We start from the raw sequence: 25,029 nt of genomic DNA on the forward strand, positions 1-25,029 counted from the left end.
TCTGAAGAGCTAAATATTAGGAAGTTCATGAAAAGTTAAACCAGTAACATTATTTGTTTTCTTTAGTCAGATGATTTAATATTTACCCATAAAATTGTTAATATTTGATAGCACAATGATAAATATTTTAGTATAGTATATTGCAGTCGGTTAGGAATACATCAAAAAGATACAAAGTAAGCTCCACTAGATAAACTTTTATTAGGTACATGAAATAGAACATAAAGCTTGATAGCAGTCACCATTTAATCTATTCACATTTGGAAATGTATTGAAGGGGAAACTTATAACTCAGTTAGTTGTTATGAATTATTAAATGTTCATTTGAACAGTGATGAGCAGGACTGCTTTTCCTCTGAAAAATCTGTCACGCTTTGCTTTTAAGCCTGCTCAGTGGCCATAACTTCTGTGTAATTTGCCTGCTTGCTGCCTTTTATGAGGACAGCAATAAAGAGATCAGTAGCACCACAGACACGCCCAGATGGGATGTTTTTTGAAGGGGCCTTAAAAGGATCATTTAGGAGTAAGTAAAGTAATCTCCATCCTACTTAACTGCAGATAAAAACTACTGACCCGCGGCAATCAAAGAGAGTCAACACCTCCTATCTTGACGTTGATGCACCTGCTGGCACTGCTGACACCAGCACATGCTGATTATGAAGACTTCAGTAGTTACTGGTTTAGCTTCCTTTACACATGTGCAAATACAACTCTCCCCAGAGATCCTTCTGTTCACAATGCTGGCAAGATGAAAACCAAAGTTTAGTTTAGAAGGAGCTGATAGGTTTTAACTTGCAAGGTGCTGACTGCCTCCCCTAACAGAAGCTAAGCTCCCCCACTGTTATTAAAAGTAAAAAAATGCCTTTTAATATTATGCATTAATAAATGGATGCCATGGAAGTAGGTATACCAAGATTCAGTCTACCTGTAAATTTAAATTTTAAAAGACTAGCTTCCACCTTTAATGGATTTCAGAGTTATTCGAGGTACAGGGGCATACCTGATGTTAAGGTGTGTTTCTGCCCTGAATTTGAACATGCTGAAAGGATGTAATCCTAAAGTGACCAGCATTTCTAACTTCAGGTTTGTGTTTCTACACAGCTGAGTATTGTAGTATCTAACAGCTAAGGAACTCAAGGCTTTTTAATTACATACTACTACTATTTGAGGTACTTTCCAAAAGATTGTAGATGTCTTTACTCATTGACAGGATTTGTTATGAGTAATCTATAGAGGTGAAAAAAAATTCGCAGACTGAAGGTTTTAAAGAAATTTAGTTGAACTAAAGGCGTTATCATTAGTATCAATAGGTTGAGTACTTCAGCAATGAATTTCTGAAAATAATCAAGACCTTTCAAGATCTGAGCTCTTAACTAAAACACTTAACAGAAGTGCCTTTTTACATTTCCCGATTCCCACTTCACCCGATTGTTTTCTGACCATCTTACTTAGCCCGTATTAGAGCTGGTCTTCAAAACCTTTCGCTCCTGTGAGTCATGTGTTTATCTTCATGCTTGCATGCTTATAGACAGTAGAACATCTTACGGTAGAAAATGAGAAAGCCTGTACTGAGTTAGACCAGGGATCAATTTACCCCAGTGTCCTCTATTTGACAGTAGTGGGCTTGAGTGCTATTGCATTCAGCATAGGCATCCAAACTCTAGGAAGCTACAGCTTATGGATTTCCTTTGCCAAAGAGTTCATCAGTATCTTCATATTTAGTTGGTTTCAATGAGCCTTTCATCCACTAATTTGCCTAATCACTTCTTGAGACATTCATACTTTTGTTACCCAAACGTCCTGGGCACAAGTTCACAATTATGCGAAGTGTAATGATAATAATAATTTCTTTGTTTTAACTGGCTGGCTGACAATTTCATTTGGTACTTCCTAGTTCTTGGGAGGAAGAGGTAATAAGAGTAAATGAATAATCATTTCCAATTCACCTTTTCCATAACATTTCAGATTTTATAGATGTCTATTTTATTTTCCTTCCATCCGTCTTTCCTTTCTTATGCTGATGAAACCTAATCTATTTAATCTCTCCTTTTACAGGAACTGCTTATATCTATGATGGCTCTTCATTCTACCTTTTTTGGTAGTACTATATACCTTTTCAATATGCAGGACTTCATACAGTGTTCAAGAGATGGGCGCATCATGAAGTTATATGGTGCCATTGTGGTGTTTTCTGTTTCATTCTTTTTTTCCTGTCCTAAAAAATTCAAGAATCTGTTTGCCTTTTTGACTGATGAAGAGCATTAAGTCAACATTTTCAATAAAATACCCTGAACTACTCTTAAGGTCCCTTTTCTAAATGGTAAAAGCCAAGTATCTATAGGGGTGCATTACTCTTGAACACTGAATTTCATCTACCATTTTATTGTGCTGTCACTCAGCTCCTTAGAAATTCTTTACAGCCACAATACTTTTGTAATATGAGCAAACTTTATTACATTACTCTTCACTCACTTTTCTAGAACAATTCTGCCTGTGTAAGTCCTCACACAGTTCTTACAGGACTGAGTAGTAGTCTCTGACATTTATGCCTGCCCTGGTTCCTATTATTCAATCCATGATTATTCCATGGAAAAAAACCAAACAACTCTCTTATTGGTTTCTTTGAAAAACACTGCTGAGGGATCTTGTGAAATACTTTTTAGAGATTCAGATACATTATCAACTTGATCATTTGCATCCACATGCTTACTGATTCCTTAAAAAATCATCTGCTAGGTTTGTACACCATTATTTCTCTCTACAAAAAGTTCACTCTTCCGTGCTCATCATGCTCATTCATCTATCTGCTAATTCTATTCTTCATTACAATTTCCATCAACTTGCTTGCCGCAGAAGTTTTACTTGCTAGTCTTTAGTTCCTCTCAATCTCCTTGCAGCTCTTTATAAAAATCACATCTGCCGTAGTTCCCTTCTTATAGTTAATCAAGCCTGTCTTGGCAATTAAATTAGTAAAATCACAGATAATAGTCAGAAATTTGTTTCTGCATTTTTTCAAAATTCTTGGATCAATATTATTTGCTTCTGGTGATCTGATGCAGCAGACTATCTTCCATTTTTTAGGAATGGTTTGTATAAACTTCGAGACGCACCTCCAGAGCATGCCCCCATCAACACAGGCAGTAGCCTGGTAACCTCCTAAAGCTCTTCCATAGTTAATACTTCGTAGATTTTTCCCTTCCCTACCTTACACACCATTTGTTTGCCCTAGAGACTTCCTAGGGCAAACAAATGGTGTGTAAGGTAGGGTTTCTGCTTTTGATGTGTTTAGAAAAAAATTAATTACTAATTTTTATGACTTTAGTACATTGCTCAATCATTTCTGGCCTTCCTTGATACTTCAGCATGTTCTTAGAGCTAAATTCTGAGAGTCTGTACCCTTTTTTTCCTTCATTTCATCATAATGTCATCATTTTTCTTTATTGTTTGTAAATGTATTTCTTTATAAAGTTTTCTTTTACTCTGCTGCTAACAATGTAATTTTTATAAAAATCCTTTCAAAAGTGGTCTTTTTTTTGATACTAACTTTACTTTGCATCTCTAATATGACCAGCTCACCAAATCATCTGCAAGCATTCTGTCTCTTTAGCTTCTCCTCGCATTTCTTTCTAATAAGTGCCTACATGATCATCTCCTCTTCCCCTAGATCCATACTCCTGCGACATGTACTAAAACCCTTCCAGTAACTTCAAATTCATCTTAAAGTTAAGCATGCAAGTAAATATTTTGACAAGGAACATGGGTATGATAAAATCAGGAACAAAAGCTTGATCTTATAAATGTCAGTCCAGCTTTTTGTCAGATCTTTGACTACTACCCTTTACGACACAAATTTAAGTCAAAGTTATTCATATAAATAACAACTATGAAAGCAAATACAGCTTTACAGAATTCAGCCACTATATATGGAGAGGGGACTGATAGCCCATACAGAAGTACCATGATGTTCTGTAAAATATTAATTGCATTGTTTCAATGTCTTTCATCCCTGCACAATTTTGAGATATGATTTTGTTGATTATGAACTGTTCTCTCCCATTGGACTACAGTCAATGGCAAAATCATTAAAAGAGACTTTTAATGGAAGGCAAGTCAAGCCTATTATAATTATCTTGGCTTCTAAAGAGAATAATTAAATTGTTAATAAAACTTTTACCTATAATCATCAGGTGAGAAGAGAAAGATGTGACAGTGCTGGAAGTTTAAAGATTTCTACAGAGAAGGGGAAAGAGAGTTTGATCGTAATTCAGTTGTTGGTAATTAATGTCTATAGAAGATTACTTATAACTGAAATCAACATGAAATAATTATATTAAAGAGACTGTGTTCATTAATATCACTGAGTTCATTAACATCACTGATTTCAGTATACAGCTGGAGACCACAATAATTAAAGCATTATGCCCAAAACTATTTTGTATTTTTATAACTACAGCTTGGACAAGTACTTCTTTATATGCTATTTTTTTCTTTCCAACGACTATCTGTCTTTTTGTTCAGATGGAAGTGGAAAACCATGTAATAACAATTGCACTGATGCCACTGGCTGAATCTAGAGACAATATTTTGGTTCGTACTTTTGTTTGCAGATCAATTTACCCACTTCATTCCCTTTCTAGAGACTAAGTGGAGTAACTTTCCAAATCTTTCACACTTTTCAGATTTTTATGAAAGCCTATGTATTTTCCAGATGTACAAAGAATTAAGCATAACAAAATCTGTCTGTGGATAAACCAAAATATTGCTCCAGCTTATGGAGCCAGTGGCCGAGCTGCATATTGAGCATCTCTGAACAGCCAAAGACACCTTTATCTTTCTACGACACCTATGTGCTAGCCCCTGTTCTTACTCTATTTCCTGCTTAAATTAGGCGGCTTTTCCAATGGACCCAAGAATCTATTCTTGCACTTCAAAACTGCTAGGTTATAAGGAGCTCAGCCATAATCTCTTTGGAGGAGGAATTCTCCCTTGAATAGTTATTTAGGTTAGCCTGAAGAAATATCACCAAGCAACTATAGGTCAGGGATACACAAGGGCTACAATTAAAAGAGCTACCAGCTTTGTTACCCACATACACTAACCAGTCCCCATATACTCTGACAGGTGCAGGAGGAACAAACCTCTCCAGTATCCTCAGTATAGAAATAGCTGTCCATAGGAGACAATTCCGCAGGGTGTTCTGTTAATGAGATGCTGCATCAGAGCTCTGAATGTTACACATACTTTAAATGAAAAAGGAACTTCCCTTTTAAGCCAGAAGATCCTTGAAATAGGAGTCTTACTTTGAAGAGTTTAGAATTTCATTTCCAAGGAGAGTAAAGAGAATTTCACCACATGTAGCTCTTTCTTTAAAGAGCTGAAGCTGCATTTTGATAGCGAGGCAATAAGCACTGACTAGCGTCCAAGGAGAACAAGTTACTCTAACAAGGTTCAAAAACCTGGCTTACTTCCTACTGATTTCAAGAACAGGAGAATCCCACAATGAGATTTAAACTGGGGCTGTTAGTGCAATGAAATTCATATTGAGGGCAAACGTAGCATCCTTAAATCAGCCCCATTATGTTGACATTATGCAGCAAAGTGCAGCTCTCTGCAAGAAGGCTTCAGTTCTCAGAAAAAGCATCCTATTCCACATATCTTTACAGACAGATTACAATAGTGTATTACAACACAAATGTTGCAAAAATTGAGCCAGATGTTTTGAAATGCTTCAGATTACATGCACACATGCCATTTGGTACACAACTGGGGAGAAACATGAAAGGCTGCATGTACACAGCATAAATTCTGCAAAGGTTTGAAAATTTGGGTCAAGATTTACACCACCTATCAAAATAAAGCCATATACTGCTATAATTTTTCTGCAATGACCTGAGAGCTTTGTTAGTTCATGCAAAACCATTACCGATTTAAAACAGAACTGAAAAGATGCTTAGAGAAGTGTATTCCAGTTATATCTTCTCTTTTATTCAGTGGCAACATGACAACTTAGCGATGGTGCTGCAGCCTACGCTGCTCTGCACCATTAGAAGACCTTGACTGTTTTGCAAATACAAAACATTGAGCCAGACAAGATGTGTTGAGCACCTCCCTCACCTCCTCCCACCCATCCTGGCTTTGGCCCAAACCCCTCTGTTCCAGTTCCAACCGATTCCCTTTAACACCCATCTTTCTCTTTTAGCCTAACAGCTATCCATTCTGTAGCTTTCTTGCAGTCTTCAGAAAACCATCATCCCACTCAGATCTGCCATGTTACCACTTAAGAAATGCTGTCTCACAAAGGCAGCATAAAACCTTTGCATTTCACACTCCTCTCATCCTCTTACTTCACTGGGCCTGCGTTTCAAACCTGAGCAGGAACCACGCCGGAGTCTCTGGTGCCGAAGACGGCACGTCTGTGCAGAGGTTGGCCTTTCATGCTGGGTAGTCATGCTTGCCATGTGGCTTCATGGAGCAGGAGGAGGCTTGGTGTTTAGCCTCAGTGTTTGACCCCTCACAAGGGTCCAGGCATAGACCAGTCCTACAAAAAGTCATCCTACCTGGAATTACAGCCTTTTCTCACCCTCCAATATCATGTGCACCCCTCAGCCGGCGCTCTAGGCAGGCATGCAGCAAACACCAGCTCTCACCATGGGAAGCAACATAAAGGGATACACACAGTTCTGGAGGAGCTGTGATCAGAGAGTCAGATTTCCATTGCCATCGCTGCCAAGGCTGCTGAAAGAGAAGGATAAGCATGTGATAGGAGTTGGGGGGGTTCAGGTTCTGTAAGGTAGGGGTATGCAAGGGGAGATGGCTGGGGGCAGAGCACAGGACTGGACCCAAAGAGATAAACTTGTCAGGAAATACAGCTTCATCATCCAAATTCTATTTAGCAGAAATCTGTTTCCATTTTCTCTGAGAGTTCTACAAAGAAGTATACTCAGACATTATGTTTTAAAAGAATATGCAACATTCTAGAAGTGCATTTTCATAATAATTGAGCAGTTCTTGTGTGACCCTTCCTTCTCTAAACCAAAGGTGAGTATATGAGTTTGTAACATTGTTATATGCACAGCTTCTCAGGAGAAATGAGAAGCATGAGAAAATGACCAAGGTCTTGGCTTTTCAGTCTTAAGTGCGAGTGGAAGACTTTCTGAGTAACACAATTATTTCTTTTCATCACAAAGTTTAAGGGTATTAATACAATATATCTTTAGAAATACATAACACACTTATTATAGAGGAATTTATTTTACCTTTGTCTAGATTAATGGAGATACCTTTGTTATTTTTCAACTTTGGCATGACTTGACAATCTAAAAATTGGAGAAAATAATTTTAAATAAAATAAAGCAAGTACTTTGAAGTTAAATCATATTTTGCTGTTATCTGTTCCTTGAGGATCTCATATTTTGCTGTTATCTATTCCTTGAGGATCTCAGGTTATTTCAGTCTTCACTAATAATTAAATTTTAACACCTTTGTGCATCAGGATTGATAAACAGAAATATAAGTATGTTAATCAGCATGTCAGAAGTAATGCAAGAACCATATCAAGCACAGAGGGGAACAGTTCTTACTCATGAGAGTCTTTTAACTCTGGACTTTTTAATATCCTGAATTATCTTAACATTTTCTCACAGTAAGCAATATCAATATCCATGTTTAGAGGCATTATCTTTAGTTCATATGCATATAGAAAGAACTTTTTGGACATTAACCCAAACACATACATGTCAAGTGCTCTCTTTCTAAGTCTAAGCCAGGTCTGTTGTTATTCAGATGTTTTCTACATTGTAGCAAAACTGTAGAGTTGATAAAATGAGATTAGTGCAATCCTGTTACTATTGCAATAACTTATTAGTAGCAGCCTGTATGTTAATATTGTGACAAATATGTAGGTTGCCTGTATGCAGTCTTTATCTGTATTGGTCAATGTGTAATATGGAATTATGAATTCTCACTGCGTACTTATCAAAACATCGGTTTTGAAAAGACAAATAAATAATCAGAGACTTTGAAATTTTGTTAAGAGGCAATATAATTAGATAAACAAAGACAGTTATTTTGTGTTTTGGTGTGAGCATCTTTTGGACATTTTTGCTGAATGATGTGATATTACACGTCAGTTTAAAAAGTGTTTTCAGCTAAAACACTGGCTAAGTCTATCACATTGGTTACACCTGTGTAGCATATTGCAGAAAAACTAGTGTGCCTGAAGAAGACTGCATTGGAAAGCGAGCATCTATTATCTGTTTTCCCATCTAATGGCTGCTCTGTCATGAATGCACAATGATACCTAGAGCAAGTCTGTGTGTAGCAATAAATACTGTTGATGAAAACTATCATGAAGCAGCTGATAGCTTTAATTATTTGATACATTAATTTATTAGTTCTCATTTTTGCTGAGTGCTACATGCCAGCTGTTTGAGTCATCTTATTGATATGCTGATGAAAAGAGTAGGAAAGTAAAGCATTACACCAATTAAAACCCCACTTACAGGAGAGCACATTATCATCCACTATATCTCAGAAAGGAATTATGATAGAATAATCTGCCTGTCGAGTGTCATTTTTTAATTTTACTGTAATAATTAAAAATAGACAATAACGTAATATTTTTAAAGGCCAAGATAAAGCAGAGGGGATAAAAAACATTTGCAAATCTTTACCATGTTCCTGATACATGAATATGAAGCTGCTGAAGTTCTGACTGGTGAGATTAGAAGGAGGTGCATACATGACATCGGTATTTCTAATTGTCAGAATATTTAAACATCTTATGCAATTGCATATGACACTTAAGAGGATAAGATTGCATATTCCTTTTTTAAACTTCATAGTTTATAAGCCTTTTTCTAGCTGAGAGTCTCCAAACTCCCTTGGAAACAGTAATCAACTCTGCTGTTGCATTTATCTAATAAACAGTGCAATCTAGTAAATATAACTGGAATTCACAGGACCTGCATTCATGCCCTTCTTTTGTTAGCATAGGCAAATCATTTGACTTCCCTTGGCATCAACTTCTCCATTTTTCACTGGCAATAACAACTCTGAAGAGCTTTGAGACACCTACAGGGCAGTGTTTTTATCCCCATTCTAGAGCTAGCTCAACAAAAGCACTCTGAAGCTTTTCATCCACATTCAAAACAATAAGTCAACGTAGATTCAGAAAGAAGATCTCCTGATTCCCAGCATTGTTGCTTTAACAAAGAAAATAGATATATCCTTCACATTTCAGACGTTTTGTAGAAACTATATAAATGTTTTACCTTTACCTTTGCATTGTAACTAATGTTCACATAAATTCTGAACGTTCATCTCCTGAGAGATCCTACGCCGTTTACTTTGCACATTGGTGTTTTGGTCTCCTATAGTGGAGTGTTATCCTGGTATCTTAAATTTCTCTGTTTTGAAAAATGCACACAAGGGGAACACATAATGAAATATAAATATAAACTTGGCTTTACCTTTACTTGTGGTCACTGTGATATAGCTGATTATAAGTCACACTTATGTATGTGTGACTCCCTTTTTTTAGTTACATACCCATTCCATTTTAATAGCTTTCATATTTATGATAGTGTAATCAAAGATTGCTGATGTTTCCATTACAAACACTATTTTATGTAGTTTAGAAGTTGATCATAACATATATTTCCAGTAGATTTTGTTACTAATTTTTCAAAATGCCCATGCAACTGGCTTTAAGCGAAAGTAGCAAGAAGAAAGTTTGCAACATTCAAATTATTTTAGATCACAAATAACTTTAGAACAGCAGTGTTCAAAATTTAACTTGTCATGAATATAATGTCTTCTGTGTAAAAATAAATACAACTAAGTCTGCTTTAAAAAAACTAGCGATTACAATGCAAAATTATTACTTTGAATTCAAAGAATTTTTCTACACAATGTTTGCTATACACAGCAAGTATTGTAAAATAAAATTTGCAGAACCAACCTTACTCCATCTGAGTGATACTAAACTGATTATTAAAAATTTAGCTCTTTCTTAACACCAAAAACAGGACATATGTTATTAAGCCACAGCTATGCTGCTTTGGGCAATAAAAACTTTAAACAACTCATCAGTCTCCTCTTCATTATCAAGCACGTTATGAACAGTTTTGCTCAAATTGCCAGAGAGTACACACACATGCACAATTGTAGCATATATTTGGGGAGCAAAAAATTAGGAGACAATAAATTTTTTAAAATACTGTCATTAAATAACATAATATTACAATTTAATCTTAAAGTTCTCACTCAGCAGCTCTCTGAAATAATTTTAAGTTTTGTCTACAAAGAACTTCAGGATCCAGGGCAGTTTGAGGAATACCAATACTTCCAATATTTGTCCTCAGATTAGTGCTATTGTGGAATTAGTGTCATTACTAATATAAGCCACCAAGACATTCTCTCACTCCCTCTCCTTCCCTAAAAAATTTTAGGAAAATAATTATTAGAATAACTCTAATCCCCTAAATCATTAGGAAATATTTTCAGTTGTGATTATCTTCTCTGGTTTTGCTGCCAAATAAAGTAATAAGTGGGGGGGACTATTTCATGGGTTTTGAAAGCCTTCAATGCAGCATTCATTGGGAAGAATGGCAGGAAGAGAAACTTGTCTTTGTAAACAAAGAGAAATCATTTGTGTTCTTTTGTGTCCAAAACATTATTGCAAGTCAAACACTGGCAGCTAAGTATGCAGGAACATTCAGCCTTTTATATAATTCATAATCATGTCTTTGAATTGCTGACCTTTGCGTGCTCCTGCTTTGGTTTGCTCTCCAGGCTTTCTTCTGCCTTTTGCGCTCTGTAAAGGCGATACTTGTTGCAGCTCTGTTTAATAGTTTTGGGGAACTTTTAAGAAAATACTGTTGTCATGCTTGAAGCTGAAAATGCAGTTGTTCAGGCAAAGCCATCCTGCTAGCTTTTTGGGTAGGACTGAACTGCCTGCCGATAGTGTCTAGTGCCACTGCTAAGGAGCGAGGGCAGCTGGTGGTTCCACAAGGAGACAGCAAGCCAGGACCAGGAGGGGACTGGTGGGGGAAGGGGAACGGGGGGGGTGGCAGGGCAGGGAGCTCCCCGGCACAGGGTCCCCAGGCTGGTGAGCAGAGGGTGCTTGAGCGGAGGCCTCAGATGAGGCTTTTCACAGCTCTCGCTCGCAACTTAGGGGTTTCCACAAGAGCCGTGTCCAGTGTTGCACGGCTGCCCTGGATCAGAGCAGACGTCAAACGCAGGCAGGGAAGCCATGCGCCGGATGGAGGGCCTACGGGCAGGAGGGCTGCAGGCTGCCCGCAGCAGTCGGAGCCTGCCGGCACACCCCGGGCCCCAACAGCTGCCTGAGACAGGCAGGCATCCCCCGGCAGGCCTCCTGCCACCGCTCCCACAGGCCCAAATCTCGTAGGTCTTGCAGCATACCTGCCAGCTCCATGTAAATGTCTGAAATGCCCTCTGGCACCTCTAATGGCAGTAGCTGCTTGTATTTAGGGAACCAAATGCCACCCTCCAACTGTTCACAGGGCCTTTTGATGACTACTTCATCTTCTGTATCTGAGGAGTTTTTGTGCTTAGCCAGTTTTTATTGATGGTGGTTACATCCAAACCCTGACCTTGCTGTTGGCACTAGACAAAAAAACCCCTGTAGTTTCAATTGCTTCTCTTCCTAGTTAAGGAAAGAGGAGACAGATCATGTAAGAATGTTCATTTATCTCCAGGAAGATAGGAATAATGGCACTGCAGCTTACAGCTTTGTAAGTGGAATATGAATGATAGGGGTATGTAGTCCCTTTTGAGCAACTAAAGCTATGACGTAGCCTATTGCTCTCCTGAGATTATCCTAAAATATGATAAGGGTCATACCAATTCAGTGGTGCTCCTCCATAAAAAGCAATAAAAAGAATAGGGATTATTTTTCCCCCACTTTGGGAATCATCCTCTTTTGGAGAAGTATAAAATTGGAACCATCAAAATCAGAAAACTGAAAGGTTAATCAATCATTTCCTGAAACCGAGGAAGATTGGAAGGTATTACCTCAACCATAATTCTTAGATAACTAAATCTGGATTTGTTTTCAGCCATTTTAACAAGCAATCTTGTGTTGTTTCTGCCAAAGCTACTATGGCTTCTCTATCATGCAAGAGTATCAATTCCAAAATTCAGTTCTCCCCCTTGTCCTTTTGACAGATTTGATGTATTTCTTCTCATTATCTTTTATTAATTAAATCCAAGGATTTTAGATTAAGAATAGAGGTGGAAAATGAGAAAGCACAGACACAGCCTGTGAAATAGAGTAACTTTCTACCTCTGCTATCCTTTATACCATGGTTAGAATAAGATTTGTTCTGTAGAGGATTTTGCGCTTTCAGTAGTGAAACGTAATCAACTAAGCCTACCCATGTGGATGCTAGGATAAATTGGTACCTATTTACAGGAGACAGGAATCGCCATCCCTTCTGTGGCTGTGCGCTGGGGAAAACTGAATAGTAGCTGCATCTTTTTGTAGAAACTCTGACGACTTTTCCTGCAATTCAATTACAACTGGCTTAGCTTTGAAGTGAGAATTATGCAGAAAGAACAGAAATTACATGTAGGCAAACAATCTAAAATTTCTACCAGAAATTTTCAGCAAACACAGTACCTCCATTACCCACCTATTCATTTACTCCCTGATAACTTAATAAAACTGGTTTGATAAAAAAATCAAGTGTCATTTCAATTGTGCCTCTAACAGGCATTTCTAAGACAAGTCAAGATGGAGATGTCTGCCTTTAGAAACTACTCTTACTTGGTCAATGTTTATTTCCCTGTATTGTTGGCAATATAATTAATCACAACATTGTTTCAACTTTGCACCAGAGATCTTTGTGTTGATGTTTGTCATTTTATGACCATAATTTTGACACAGTAAGATACGCTTTAGGCTTGTACTTGTCTACACTGATTTATTTTGTCTTAACTTCAGAATGTGCCTTGGTAGATAAGCACAAACCAGTTTTCTTTTCATGCTATCAGAGCATCTACCTTGTCTTGCTTTGACAGTATCCTAAGATAGTTTTACTGATCCCACTACAGCAAATGTTGAATTAGTGTCACTTCAGAAAACCAAATCATTATGAATATCTCTTTAAAAGAGCATTGTTATGAATATCTCTTTAAAAGAGCAATAGCTGTTTTTCATATCAGGTAGGTCTGTGGTTTAAAACCACTGAAGAAGTCTGATCAACACTGACACGAGTATTCGTGGTAGCAAAACATTTAAAAGCCATTTGGCAGTAACTGTAACTGGTAACAATAAATTAAATTCTAATAATAATCTAACAGTAGATCTAATTGGAAGACAGGCAGGGGGAGAAATCTAAGTGACAAAACCTCCAAGTCAGTTATTAGCCACTGGTTATTCAAATAAATAAGATACTTAAGTTATAAAAATTTGATGTTTTGTCATGTGCTGTGCAAGACTAATTGTAAGAGCAATAGTTGTAACCTTTCAGAAGAAGCCTGACTACTTATAAGTTTTCCCCATGCCCTTATATCCTCATTCCTAATATTTACTTTATATGGGTGAAATCTCATGAGTCAGTGGAGCTCCACATAGAGATCTTTAACACATAACAAGTATATATTGTATTTTTAGGATTGTTTCCAAATAATGGAAATAATTTGTTGTTGCTAACTCTGGCAATTTGAAAATATTTTGATTGCGGTCACTTATGTTCTGATACAACTGGAAACAATTTTAAACCTTTGCATTTGAATGAGACTAAGTGTTTTGCATTCCCCAATTCCATTAATGTCTATTTGACAAATTGTGGGAAAAATATTACTAACACCTTCACGACTGCAGAGGTTTTCTTGGGCATGTTTGCTATGTATGTGTAGATGTCTGTATTCTTATTAGGCATACACACAAGCTTCCTCATTTGTTGCAATTTCTTTTATATTCTGTGATCAATTTTACCATTTATTGATTAAATGATCACATTTTTAGAGAATAATGCATGTTAGTTACAGAATCTTTATAGTATTCATAGGAACTAAGTCTGCATTTGACAAGAAATCGCTTGTGCTTGGCCTCAATTTACTGAACTTATTTGTGTAGTGAGATGAAATCTCCTAATTTTTCATGGCATTTCAATGTGCTGTTGTCGTGGTTTAGCCCCAGCCAGGAACGAAGCACCACGCAGCCGCTCGCTCACTCCCCCCTGGTGGGATGGGGGAGAGAATCGGAAGAGCAAAAGTAAGAAAACTCGAGGGTTGAGATAAAGACAGTTTAATAGGTAAAGCAAAAGCCGCACATGCAAGCAAAGCAAAGCAAGGAATTCATTCACCACTTCCCATGGGCAGGCAGGTGTTCAGCCACCTCCAGGAAAGCAGGGCTCCATCACGCGTAATGGTTACCTGGGAAGACAAACGCCATCACTCCGAATGTCCCCCCTTCCTTCTTCTCCCCCAGCTTTATATACTGAGCATGACACCATGTGGTATGGAATAGCCCTGGGGTCAGTTTGGATCAACTATCCTGGCTGTGCCCCCTCCCAGCTTCCCGTGCTCTGCCAGGTGCACAGGAAGCTGAAAAGTCCTTGACTAGTGCAGCAACAACTCAAACATCTCTGTATTATCAACACTGTTTTCAGCACAAATCCAAAACATAGCCCCATACCAGCCACTATAAAGAAAATTAACTCTATCTCAGCTGAAACCAGGACAGCTGTTCACAGCTCTCTCTATATAGATAACCACTGCATATATTGAAGCTACCTATGAACATCGTTACTGGAAACATGGGTTTCACTATGCTTGGTTTTTTACTCACTTATTATGCCAAGACAGAATATTCTGTTAGCATGTGTGCTGAAAACTTCCTCATAAATGAATTCCAGTAACATTCTTTACTAGATAAGAAGTACCAAGGAAACAGATGCAGAGAAAAAAACAGCCAAGAATAATTTCTTCAGCCACTAGACAGACCTGCATGCTTTCAAAGTTATGAACAATGGGTGGAATCCAAGGTCAAAAAATTCTCATGATTTCAATAGTGCCATTCACACAAACTACCAAGGAACAGTACGGAAAATTCACTGCAGCAGAAGTAGGGTCAAAGCTTGCATCAGTGCTTTAGAACAGACCAAAATGTTGTGTAATATATTCAGAGCTGTCAACTCACCAAGCTGTCCAGGGACTATAATACTCATGATCTGGGAGACAAAAAGGAGAAAAGTGAAGGGATGGTTTTAAAAAGAGCTAGAGGGAGAGAGAAGGCTGTAACAAATGATACCACAAAAAGAGCACACTGAAGAAAAATAGTGATGGGAGAGATCATACAAAACATTGCTTGAAATGAAAGACTTCAGAATTCAAGAAAGGAAGCAAGGACCTCTAATAAAAAGTTTTATTTCTGTGACTTTATCATTAATGATCTTTATGCTGTTCCCACAAACAATGAAAATTTCATAATAAATCCAGATATCGATGCAGAAAGTGAACACCACCTATCCCAGATCAAAAAAGGTGTCCTCTTGAATACGTTCATTTCTTTTAAGTCAATAGCCTGTCCTTTCTCATATTCATGTGGCTGACCCACCTGAATAAGATGCTACTGTAGGCAAGCTGTACAAAAATTAAGGTAGCACAAAGAAAGGTACAAAATGTATTTTCTCCCCCCTTGCATGGCCTTCGGGAAAGACAGGATGCTAAAAGAAATTGTGTTTAAGTCCAATAGTGTATTGTTTTTCTGTCTGAGCAGTAGGCGGACCAAAAGCACTGTGCACGTGCTCTGAAGCCGCCCAGACACAGTAACCAGAAAGAACATACGCCAACAGCACAATGCTGTGCCTGAGGTGGCCCTCCAGATTGAAGAGAACAAGACTTGCATTTGTGTTACTGTGTCAATATTGCTGTTTCAGAACTAAAATCAGCCACAGTTGTCTATCTGTTTTCTTTCAAGAAGCTGCAAAGGTATTGAAGTTGAGTTTTGGACAGACTCAGAAATTTTCATGTATTATTCAGATTTGAACATTTAAGAGGAAAGTAGACGTTTGTCAAATAACCATGCTACTCTCAATACATTTCATTAAATACCCAATATAAATTCTATGAAACTCTAGCACATCACTTACCCCTTGAACTGCTTGAGCTGGGTGAAAGACTGGATATTTTCCCCTTGTTTTCCTTTTTTATTCCATTTCCAAATGCAATACCATTGCAATTACAAATCAAGAATATTTTGTGACTTGTGGCAAGGCATCTTTCATCATCATTCATAGAGGTCTTATCTAAAAAAGATGCTTCAATATTTTATTAATTATTACTTTGGAAAAGATGTTTACATTTTTTAATTCAAAAATAACAGTATCTCTTACTAATTGCAGGGGTTTGTTTGTTTGGAAAGGGGAAGGGGGGGTTGCCCCAAGGACAGAAAAGCTTCAAATAGCTATCCATTGTTACATGTGGCTTTTTTCTGTCTCCTTTGTATAGTGTTTTAAGGATCCCATAATCAGACCATAGCTTAGATTGTAAATTGATGAATTATGAAAATAACATTATAATTTTTCCTTTATTTTACTTTAAATATTTCACTTCCCAGAGTAGCACAGATCTGGAGACTGTGCTCAGAAATATCCCCCAAAAAGGCCTGCAAAGCTCTCCAGAGCAAATCAGGTATCTCTGTTCTGTTTCTTAAATAATCAGTTTGATGTCCTGTCTTCTAATTAATGAAGATCTGCCAGCAACCCACAGCTAGTTCAGCCACACACGTCTTAATAGTCACGTGTGATTACTTCAGAATTAGTTCTTTTACTCGCATCACTTCTCCGTATTTCATTCTTTGATCAGAACTTGATGCCTGCTGCCTTTCAGATTAATTCAAACTAATTTTTCATTATTGTTACTTTTAACGATGAAGATAAGGCAGAGCTGGTTCAACACCTCTCAGCAGTGGAGGCAACATTTCACTGCTTGGAGTATAAGGAGGGGCAAGGGCATGGCAGGTAGGAGAAGGTAGGAGGGCCCCACCGGGCAGGAAAGCCCTGTATTGCCAGGCTCGCTGCTCCCGCTGCTTGGGGAAAGGAAGAGGCCGAGGGCCAGGCCCATGCTGGAGCTCCACCAGCCCTCCTGCACCCGCCAGCACCAGCTGCAGCAGCTCTCCCCGGGCTTCAGCGCAGAGCAAGGGGTCTGCAAGGCCCCGGCCCTTCCTGCCCTGCTCAGCAGCTCCCAGGGCACTGCCTTCTCTGAGTACAGCCTAGAGCCTCTTCTGAAGCAAAATGTGTTCTAACTCCTATCCTAGAGAAATACTGGGTTACCGTTAGAAACATCGTTAATTTTCATAACAACAGTTGATATACTTGCCTTGCTTTGGTCTTGGCAGCATGTCGACTACTTTTGCTTGAGGCATAAATTGTCTTATAAATTCCAGTGAAAGTGCTCCAGTGAAAGTACTTTTCTTTATGCTGCTGATGTGCTACACTCATTAGCTATAGCTGATCGAACTCCTAAACTGAATAAAGATAATTAGTTAATATTAAAGTTTTAAAAGTAATCCTGACCATGCTTTCAGGAAGGTGGAAATGGTATTAGAGTTGGTCAGAATAAAATTAAAACAAAGTTGGCAAAAAATAATTGATGGGATTTCATAACATTTTCAGAATTGTTTCATTTAACTTCCAAATCACCACAATTGCTATCTACATGATACATATATGTGTGTACGTGTGTGTGTGCAAGAGAAAGAGATACAAGGACAAAACTAAGGAAAAGAAAGCTGTGACATTACAAGATTAACAATTCAAGAATTTTCAGCTACATAGTAGTTTGCTGAGAACATTAAAATCTACCTGTTTTTACTTTAATGCATTTCTGTAGGCAAACTTTTAGGAGCATGCAAGAATAATGAAGGAGAAGCTTTTGATCCATCCCTTCTTCAAGTAAATTTTTAAAACTTTCTAATGAGAAATAAATGGTCTGATTTAAAACTCAGCATCTATAACGTTGTATTCAGAATTTTGTAGACAGCAATGATTAGAGGCATTTGATAGCAGCCTGCATCAGTGTGTCAGGCAGAACAGCCAGCATGTAGCAAAACGCCGCTTCAGCGCCCATCTCCAGCAATCTGTAACTACAGATCAGGATCGGGGCTGATGGCCTCTTAAAATAACAGGCTATAGTTGTCAAAATACATTTAAAAATAGGAAAGCTATTGGAAAATAAATTTGTTTGACTGAATACTTGGGAAAATTTGGATGTGTTCCAGGCCAAACACAAAGTGAAATATCTGCCGTTTAAGAAGTGGTATTTAATTAACTATTGAATTCCATTCAATTATTCAGGGCAAACAGTGGTCAGTATTGATGGGACAGATATTTCAGCATTTTCATTGCCTGAACTGTAGGAAGCATCCCAGCAATGAGTAGTCTAGAACAAGCAGATTCAGTAGCTGTACCATCAGATAACGTATTTTGATTTTGCATATTGATATGGCTAAATATATATAATATGAATAATAAAATCAGCTTTAAAGATACATAGCCTCAGTTATAAGAGATGTAACTCAAATATTGACTTTTAAAATACAGTTCATTTTTTTGGCCTGTTATCGTTATATTTTTCTGGGTTCTTAATCTCATCACATTTATTTGGTGGTGATTTACTGTTTCTTGTACATAACATAAACACTATTTTTTGTAATGTATAGATATAGAACATTAAAATTCAGACATATGGCTGTCATCAACAATATGTGTTTTTGTTGTACCTTAATATTCAAATGTTGATGTTACAATTCAGAAACTGGACAACAACGTTAAATCCATAGCTCTCAGTAAAAACCTTTGGTAGGCTAAAGGAATCACTGAAAAAAATTATTTAACTGTTCTCTCTCAATGGCATCTATAAGTTTCTAACACACTGCATTATTATTTGGCCCACTTGGATGCAGAACATTAGAAAGCAGATGTCAGAGGGTCCTTCTAGAGTGAGAAAATTATTTTTCTGAAAGCAAGCCAGGACAGATAAGATTACCAGTAAGGTTGCTGGTGCACAAAATTGTACAGATTTATGTAGAATTGCATCACTTAATAACTTGGACTGTTTCAATTTTAGTTCTCATTGTATTTGGGTTGCTTTTAAAAATAAGTAAATTAACATTTATAAAACTTCACTTTTTTGTAGCAATAAATAGCAATGTTTAAAGTAAAATTAACAATATTTTCCCCATTCTGAATTATTTAGGGTATTTCCAGGCTAAGGTATGCATAAACAGCATATAATGCTGAGTCTGCTTCTAAACCAAATAATCTTTTCCCTAATTCTCTGAGCGAAATTTTTTACTGTTACGTTCTACGTAGATAGTAGGTGCAAGATCTTTACTAAAATTGCCTCTCTTATGGAAGTCAGCTGTAATCTAGCACATATTCTACTAGTGATATCATATGGAATAAAACACAGACTGACATATTTAAGTAGTATGTTCCTCATACCTCTACATATTTACCCAGTGAAACATTTAAATTGATATTAAGTAATACAAAGTAAAGCTGACAATTTTTCAAATACTATAATATTATGCAGATCTAAAACTTTTGCCTGTATTATTTTCTCTGAACTCTTTTGTCAAATCTGACTTCTGAAGTTATTACATCAGGCTAGAATATCTAAGATAATTTTAAGATGCCAGTTACCCTTGTACCAAAGTAGCAAATCTAATTAAGAAGAAACATTTGATCTGTAATGGAAATAACAACATTCTCTTTTATTTCCATATGTATGTACCATATAATCCCCTTCGAATAGCATGCTGAATTTCCTGCCTGTGCTTGCCTTATCTTTTTTGCGTAATTTTTTCAGATCATTAGTACATGCAGTTCTTGATTATAAAACCCTACCGTCTCATACAGACCTTTTTACTTCAGCAAAGCCATGTTGCATTTTTAACCACTGTTCATGCTTTCCAAAAGCTCTAGATACATTGCCCCTTTCAAATAATAACACACCCACCTACAGTTCCAGTTCAGTAGTAACTATAAATATGCAGACACCAGCACAAGGCAGGTATTCATATTCATATTTTTTCATTATTAATCATTATTCATATTAATTCATTAATTAATATTATCGTAGTCAGTGGCCTGAAGTGAATGATATGGTTCTCCAAGACTACAGCCTAAAAAAAAAAAAGAATTTCAAAAGAAATTAAAAATTCAAACTTGAAATGTGTAAAAAACCACATCCCCTGTTTACATGTCTCAGGAAGAGGGGGGAGGTAGTGTCTTGCTTCTGGTTTTAGTGCAGAGTTTCTCCTGTAGATGACCTTATATTCATTCTGCTCTTCTTTCCCTCCCTCCCCTGCTATCTTGCAGCAAACGTATGTGACAATGAACTACTGCACTGCCAGAACGGAGGAACGTGCATCAACAATGTGCGATGCCAGTGCCCTCCGGCTTACACTGGCATTTTATGCGAGAAGTTGAAGTGTGAAAGGGATCCAGGAGGCTGCAGCCAGAACTCCGGCCAGGGGGCAATATCACACGGGCCTCTATTACTGGTGACTGCTCTGCTAGGAGCAGCCGGACTCTGCATATGCTAGACTCCGTATGGTTGATGGCATCACATTCAGACTGCTTCAAAGGAACGTGCCACATGAAAACAAAACAGAATCTGAGCGTTTGCTACTGAAATCTAAAAAGGAAAAACGAGAGAAAAAACAACCACGTACAAACTAAGAGGGCCTAACTGAACTAAGCCATATTAATCGGTTACGGACAGGGCTCTGAGTCAAGACTGTTCACCTCTGGCTCGAGACAAGTTGGCAGCTGCCTATTCTGTCAAATCAACGCTAGCTGCAAAGCTTACGCAGGACTGAAACAGCTTTGACAGCCCCCAGAACAGGAAGAGAATTCACAAAACATTTGCTACTCCTATATGGTGCGCTACTGTACCTCCGCCCGGTGTGTGGACCGACCAAATAAAGGCATTCTTTGCTGTCAGTGCATTGTGGGTATAAGGAAATCTGTAAAAGCTGCCATATTGGCCTGCTTCAGTCCCCGATCCTTTCCAACCTGTGCTTTAGTGAACGTTGCTCTGTAACCCTTGTTGGTTGAAAGATTTCTTTGTCTGATGTTAGTGATGCACATGTGTAACAGCCCCCTCAATAAAACTCAAGCCAGTCATATCCTTGTATACCTTAGCAGCACTGCATCAGTAAGATGCTGTGTTCACCTATTGTACAAGAGTGGCTATAGGACAAAAAGTGTATTTATCCTTTTGTATTCAAATGAAGTTATTTTTCTTGAAATAATGTACAATGTAGATTTTTTGTATTATTGCCTATTTGTGTTACCAGACAATTTGTTAATGTATTTAATTCTAATCAGATAAGAGAAAAATATTACTTTTTATTTAGTCCTTTTCTTTTTTCTTTCATTTAATTGTGCAGAGATTTCTCTGTATGGGCAACGTGCTGGCATCAAAGAATATCAGTTTACATATATAACGAGTGTAATAAGATTCCACCAAAGGACATTCTAAATGTTTTCTTGTTGCTTTAACACTGGAAGATTTCAAAGAATAAAAATTCCTGCATAAACAGTTCCAGGATGACGTATTGCTATTTCTTAAGGCCTTTTTAGAAAACAAAAAAAATTTGATCATTTTACCACCTAGTATGTGGAAGAAAACCAGATTCAACAGTGGAAATTACATCATAACAATCTAACCTGGGTTTATTTTTACTAGTGTCATTATTTTTGCAAATAATTTTAAACGTAAAGGGCGTCATTTGTTTGAGGAAGATTTCATCAAATCCCAAGCTTGGAAAAGGTATGAAAGGTTGAATAGTTCTCATCTTTGTTCTCTCAATTCATCACAGAAATTATTCCAAGACTAATTTACAAGGTATTACAGCAGCTAGTCTTTAATTCATACCAGTTTTGTGGATTCTGGCAGTAATGAAATAGATATAGCCACAGCTTATATTGTTTCTCCAAAAGCTTCATTAAAATGATATGTTTATATATGTACTAGTCTGCCTAAGAAACTGCAAAAGCAGCAGCAATCACAAAAAAAGCCAAGATTTAACTTTTAATAAAGTCAAATTTAATATTTAGAAGGAATGTCAAAATATACAGCAGCGAGTAGATAAAAAGTGCTGCTCCAGCAAATAAAGTTTGTTTCAAGTATTGCCCAAGGTGTAATAAATTCTTGTTTCTGCCTTTTATTAGGCCAATTACTGAGTGTGACAGAAAAGGATAGGAAGAATAGAGAGGCAAGCCAAAACCACAGCAGTGTTTCAAAGTCCTGAGAAAAAAAAAAAATAAAATCAAAAGGTAGCAAGACTGTGTGAATTAATTTCCTGGCAATTTTCATCATAATGGCTATAAATATTTTACCAACATAATAGCCTAGTATGGAAAACAATTAATCAGCAAAAGCAAAATTCCTGAGAGAAATAAAGTCTACCTGGCTGCCTCTTCCAAATGGTGAACTGAGCAGAATTTAGGGCACTGCGTTCTTGGATAAGCTCTTTCCGCTGAGGAAGCAAGTTTTGCAGGCCAGTACCCAGCCTCCAGAAACGGGTAGGCAAATCAGGTCTTCCTTTCTAAAAGAACCCTATGAAGATGGTGATGATGAAGACAACAAGCTGGTGCTGTTCAGGCTGTCCCCTTGGCCCTTCATGTAGAATGTTTGCCATTCACACTGCCACTCTCTTTCGGGGGGCTAAATAAGATAAGGCAAAGAGAAATTGAGAGCTTGGCTGGTTGCCAGCCATGGCCTACCTGAGATTGCAGGTATATATTAGAAGGATGTTCACGACAATAAACAGAAAATTCTATTGCAGACTCAATGAGGAATATAAATGCTAATACAGGTGACATGCAGAGCCAGAGATTACCTATAATTAAGTGGATTTCTCATATTAAAATGTGGAATTTAAGTTTTCTTAAAGCTTATTAGCACAGACCAAATTCAGCTTGTGTAATTATTGGAAAAGATGCACTTTAATTGTCATTATAAACTCAAGGCTTTGTGAAAGTTCTAAGAAAGCATGTTATGCACGTTTGGTTAGAAGGGATTCTGCCAGCAGTGCTGAAGTATAATGAATATCAGATCGCAATCAATTCAGCTGCATTCCAATTTCATATACTTATGATCTTCTAAACCAGGGCAGAGTATATGACTTTCCACGTATTTAGCTACCATTTCGTGCATTTTATCCTCCCTCACCTATTAATAAAATCACAATTTTATACAGGAGTACGTTCAGTGGAAAGTTTTCTTATCAATCATCCTTTTCTTCAGCTTCATTATCTTTTCCTCTGAACTCCACAGAACTTCACTAATTGAAAATTTTGAATATAAGTTTCTGCTACTGTATTCCAAGTATATTTGTAAAATTATGCGTGCATCTTTGAGAGAGGAGGACATTTACATCACTCAGCATTGCTTTACCTGCTTTTTTATGTAATTCGGTGGAAAATGAAGACAGAACCTGTTCCCCATTTCAGAAGCTGTGAAGAACAACCGATTCCTTTTCCTGAAGGTATGGTAGGATCTTTCCATGATAACACGTAGTCGCAGTATCTCCTTTATTTTTCACCTGACAATATATACCCCTTCCAACATATTCTAGTTTTCTTGGAGTGGGTATCCTGTCCCTGTGAATGCCTGTAAAATAGCAAACACATACAAGATACTGAAAAAATAAGAGTAACACGATCACTAACCTAGGATTTTGGTTCTGTATCAAAACATAGCAAAAGGAACCTACTGCGGAATTATTATTTACTGTATGATATTTCTTTCCTGGAAGGTTTAGCATCTAAGAACTGACCAGGCTTCACATTGCTTAGTTGTCCAGATTATAGTTCAGAGTACCATGACCTTAAACCTAGCATTCATAATTAAATTTATGCGGTTATATTAGTTCCAGTTGTTTTGCTAAAACAGTCAGTCCTAGTCAGCTTGCAATTCCTGTGTTTCTGACTAGAGAATTGGTTCTGATCCAGGATCCACATGTGTTTAACATCTGAAAATGAGGCAGCTCATGACAAGGTGTTGCTCCCTGACAAGGGAGCTGCAGAAATTTCCGCTTCAAGCTAGCCCTCTTTCTCAAAGGGACATTAAAAGAGAGGCATCTTAGTGCTGCATAACTGTCTCAAAAACAAACTATCCAAAAGAAAAAAAAAATCTAGTCAGATGCAAATTTACCCCAGATATTGCCCTCAAACAATAACTGATCTAATACTTTATCATGACTGAGCCACAGATAAGTTATTTCATGTAGTGAACAGAACAAAAAAATAAATGTGCAGTAGACTCCTCAAATTTAGAAAGAGCTCTTCTGCTTGCATATAATTTTATACATCTTACTCATAGTTCCAAGATGCCAGGGGGATTTCTTATAGCCTCATTGGGATTCTGGGTTTATTAAACCATTGAATTAACTAGATTCATCCATGCATGCAGTTTATTCACCTGTGAGAAATTTGAGTGATATTTTTCATAGAATATGCAAGACCAGATTTTCAGCCAACCTCCAGCCCAGTCTTGATGTTTGTGCTTGCAAATGCAAAGTTACAGATGTAAATATTAAGACATAGTCAATCAATTCATTCCTAAGAAAAACTGTAAGTTTAATTATTTATGGACGCAAACATTTATCCACCAAAACACAGATCTGGTGTTATAAGTCAGAAATTTTATATTAACCAACTTAATACTTTTCCCACCATCACACAGTATCAGAAAGAAGAGGATGTAAGAAGTGTATGAAAAACAAACAAGCAGAACAGCAGCGTTTTGCACCATACGGTGCATTTCATTTAATGAAATGAAAGTTCATCACCAGTACAGTATGTTCACCAAGACACCATTTTTGCCACAATATGCAATAGATAAAATTCCAGTACAAAATGTATGTTTCCCTTCATTGTTTTTCTGGCCATCATTATCTATACAGACCCAAACATATACCTGATGAAATACTGCTCAAGAAATTTTACAGCCTCAAAGAACAGAGAGAAATGTTACGCAATC

General features: G+C 37.3%; 1 protein-coding gene across 4 annotated transcripts in view; it reads left to right on the forward strand.

The window, feature by feature from the left end:
• The window catches only part of NTNG1 (netrin G1), a 160,607-nt gene extending 139,031 nt beyond the window's left edge, over window positions 1–21,576 (forward strand). For all 4 annotated transcript variants that reach the window (XM_072868144.1, XM_072868141.1, XM_072868142.1 and 1 more), the window contains one exon: window positions 20,355–21,576. In XM_072868144.1, the coding sequence (XP_072724245.1) occupies window positions 20,355–20,581 (227 nt within the window). In that variant the 3' untranslated portion in view covers window positions 20,582–21,576. The remainder of the gene's footprint in view (window positions 1–20,354) is intronic.
• The last annotated feature ends 3,453 nt before the right edge of the window (window positions 21,577–25,029 follow it).

Source organism: Ciconia boyciana, chromosome 7 (assembly GCF_034638445.1).
Source record: "Ciconia boyciana chromosome 7, ASM3463844v1, whole genome shotgun sequence".
Taxonomy (NCBI): domain Eukaryota; kingdom Metazoa; phylum Chordata; class Aves; order Ciconiiformes; family Ciconiidae; genus Ciconia; species Ciconia boyciana.